The sequence below is a fragment of the Lipotes vexillifer genome, unplaced genomic scaffold (assembly GCF_000442215.2).
Source record: "Lipotes vexillifer unplaced genomic scaffold, Lipotes_vexillifer_v1.1 scaffold680, whole genome shotgun sequence".
NCBI classification, from domain to species: Eukaryota; Metazoa; Chordata; class Mammalia; order Artiodactyla; family Lipotidae; genus Lipotes; species Lipotes vexillifer.
In genome coordinates, this window is record NW_006780838.1 from 2821552 (window position 1) to 2824357 (window position 2806).

The following is a 2806-nucleotide window of genomic DNA, read 5'->3' on the forward strand; positions in this document are numbered from 1 at the left end:
CACGGGCCGTTTGCCTCGAGGCCCCACGCCCTTCCCCACCGATTGTGCACGTTCCCCACAATCAGCCCAGCCATGGAGGGGGGCCCTGAGGAAGAGTCCGAGCAGGCGGGGCTGGGCAGGGGGCAAAGGCCTGAGGTCTGCCTGCTGCACTGTGGCAGGAACAACCCTCATCCCAGATGGAGCCCAGGGGCTGTTCTCCCAAGCTTTTCCAGAAGGGTCTGCCTCATGGGGCTCCAGAGCTGCCTCCCTTTGGATCTTCCTCTGCTTCTCTTGCATAATAAGCCAGATGCTCTGTAGATATTTCCCGAGTTGACAGCAGGGGCTGCCATCTGTGGCTGGTGTCCAGCAGGCTCAGTACCAGCCAACTCATCAGAGAGGCCCTGTGCCTCCCCCAGTCCCAAGCAATGTTTCTGGGGCTGAGACCCAGCCACCCTGAACAGCGCCCCTCGCCCCACTCCCACTACACCGTCACTCCACCCTCCAGGCTGGAGCCATGGATGCGCCTGCTGACTGCTTTGGAAACAGGCAGAAAAACACTGCCATGCCAGGAGGCAGCTGTGCAGCTGGCCCAGCCCCTCACCACAACACACACACACACAAACACACACCCCGGCCAGGGCCCAGATGTGGGAACAGAGTGTGCCCGGTTCCCAGGGTGGAAAACCTAATGAATTTTCCTTCCCATTCCTCCTCTGTGTGTCCTCCCCACAGTGCTCGCCAAACTATTTGGGAATTGGTTGGGACTTTGGTCCTGGCCAAACCAGAGGGAAAATGTCTCATAATGGGAAAAACAAGACAGCAGCCCAGGCGTTCCCAGGTCTCTGGCCCTCCAGAGCATGGCCTGGCCTGGTGGCCGAGCCGCCACTGGGAGCCTGGGCCTGAGGGCTCACGGCCCCTCACCAGGGGCTCCCTGGTCCTGGGTGGCAAATGGACTTAAGGGACACCTGGGGACTTTTCCTCCCCACTCACACCTGGGACCAATCCTGGACTCAAAAGTGAGTGCAAGGTCACCGTCAGGGCTAGCTTCCAGTATGAACTTTGCTGCAGGCGTAACTTGAGCAGCTGTTGGTTTGACCTGACTGTGGAAGGGGCAGAAGAGAAGGTCGGAAGGGCTGTAGTTGAGGATCTGGGAGATGTGGCTTCTAAGGGCAGAGCTGCTGCTGACCCCAGTCAAGTCCCTGCTGGGCTGGGGACTCAGATTCCCTATCTGTTCGATGAGCTGTGGGTCAAGACCAGCGGGCTTCAGATTTTTTTTGACACACACACACACCCCGCCCCACCCCGCAACCCGAGCATCCAGCACATGCAACGTGCCTAACAGAACAGAACAATAGGCACCCCGAGGCTGTCCCTCCTACTCCGTTTAAAAAATGCTAAGTGGACCGAATGACCTACTGACTGTAAAATCCACCTACAGTCCTTGGCTCTAGCCCTGCCTTTCTAAGCATTCTCTAGCCAGTATCTGAGGTTGCCATTAGGACCCAAATATTTCTCAGAAGAATGAACACAAGAGTTTGAAGAGCAAACTCTCACCCTGCTATGGTGTCCCAGCAGATACCAGCACCCACTTGGAGGCACGGAGGATGTGGGTTCCTCAGCGGATGTGTCCTCCCCACAGCTGAAGCCTGCCCTGGCTCCCTGCCCCCTCCCCTGGACTGGGCCCCTCCCCATTACCTTTTCAAGTGTTCCAGCAGGAAGAGGAAGGTGATGAGGTTGGGGTCTGGCAGGGAGCGGAGCAGGTGCATCATGCAGTTTTCCTTGGCAGCAGGGTCTGACAGGGCTGTGGGGAGAGGAGGGGCTGGGGCGGGGCTTGGCTCTGGGCAGGGGAGGCCTTAGCCAGTGCCCTGTGGTCAGGAGGCTACGGGACGCTGCTGCGGGAAAGCCCAGGCTGCAGGGGGTCAGGGGAGCAGACCCTGCAGGGAAGGGCCTGGTATTTCCCCAACGGTGGGCTATTGGAGGTTCCTACAGGAGGCCCCACCACAACCTGTAACTCAGCCAGGAGGCAGGCTGGTGGGCAGCAGACACTGTTCTTCCCCTCCCTGCAGAGGCCTTTTGGGGCTGGAGCCATTCCCCATACCTGGACTGTAAGGCCGAGTTTAAGACAGTGATGTCACGGCATGAATGTTCTCTCTTTTTTTGGCCGCACCACGCGGCTCGTGGAATCTTAGTTCCCTGACCAGGGATCGAAACCAGGCCCTCTGCAGTGAGAGCACGGAGTCCTAACCACTGGACCACCAGGGAATTCCCTGAATGTTCTTCAAGCACCTCCGCTGCCGGAGCCCAGCAGTGAGCTGCCTTCCATGGGCTCCTCATTCCTGTGATCCAACCCAGGAGAAGACAAGGCAGGACGGATGTGCCCAGGCCAGGATTTGGCCCAGGTGGGCAGAGGCCGGAGCCCTGCCAGCCAGGGCTCCCAGCTTCCTCCCCACCCTGGGCATAGGTCAGAGATGAGACAGTGCTCCTTTTGGAAGGCTCAGTACAGGCCATGTCAAGTGTATGCCAGCTCACTTCTTCTTGGCCCCAGGGCACCAGCCCCTGACCACCCACCTCAGGGCAGATTTCCCTGGATGCCTGGGTTTCTAGGCAAGGAGGTCAGTGTCCAAAGAGGAAGCACAGAGGGCAGCCCAGAGGGATGAGACGGGAAAGGGGCAGGGGAGAGAGGGTCCAGCCTCCAGATGAGGCCCCAGCAGGCCACACCTTGCCCTCCAGGCCACTCAGCCACACGACCCTATGCAGTGGGCAGATCAACAAGCAAGGGAAGCCACAGATCTCCTCTCTTACTCTTTTTTTTTTTTTTTTTTTTTTT

The 2806-nt window shown here is 58.7% G+C and overlaps 1 protein-coding gene across 1 annotated transcript in view; it reads right to left on the minus strand.

Moving 5' to 3' along the window:
• The window catches only part of ABR (ABR activator of RhoGEF and GTPase), a 183434-nt gene that overhangs the window by 6731 nt on the left and 173897 nt on the right, over nt 1-2806 (minus strand). Inside the window, exon 21 of the mRNA XM_007454242.1 lies at nt 1675-1780. Coding sequence (XP_007454304.1) covers nt 1675-1780 — 106 coding nt within the window. The remainder of the gene's footprint in view (nt 1-1674; nt 1781-2806) is intronic.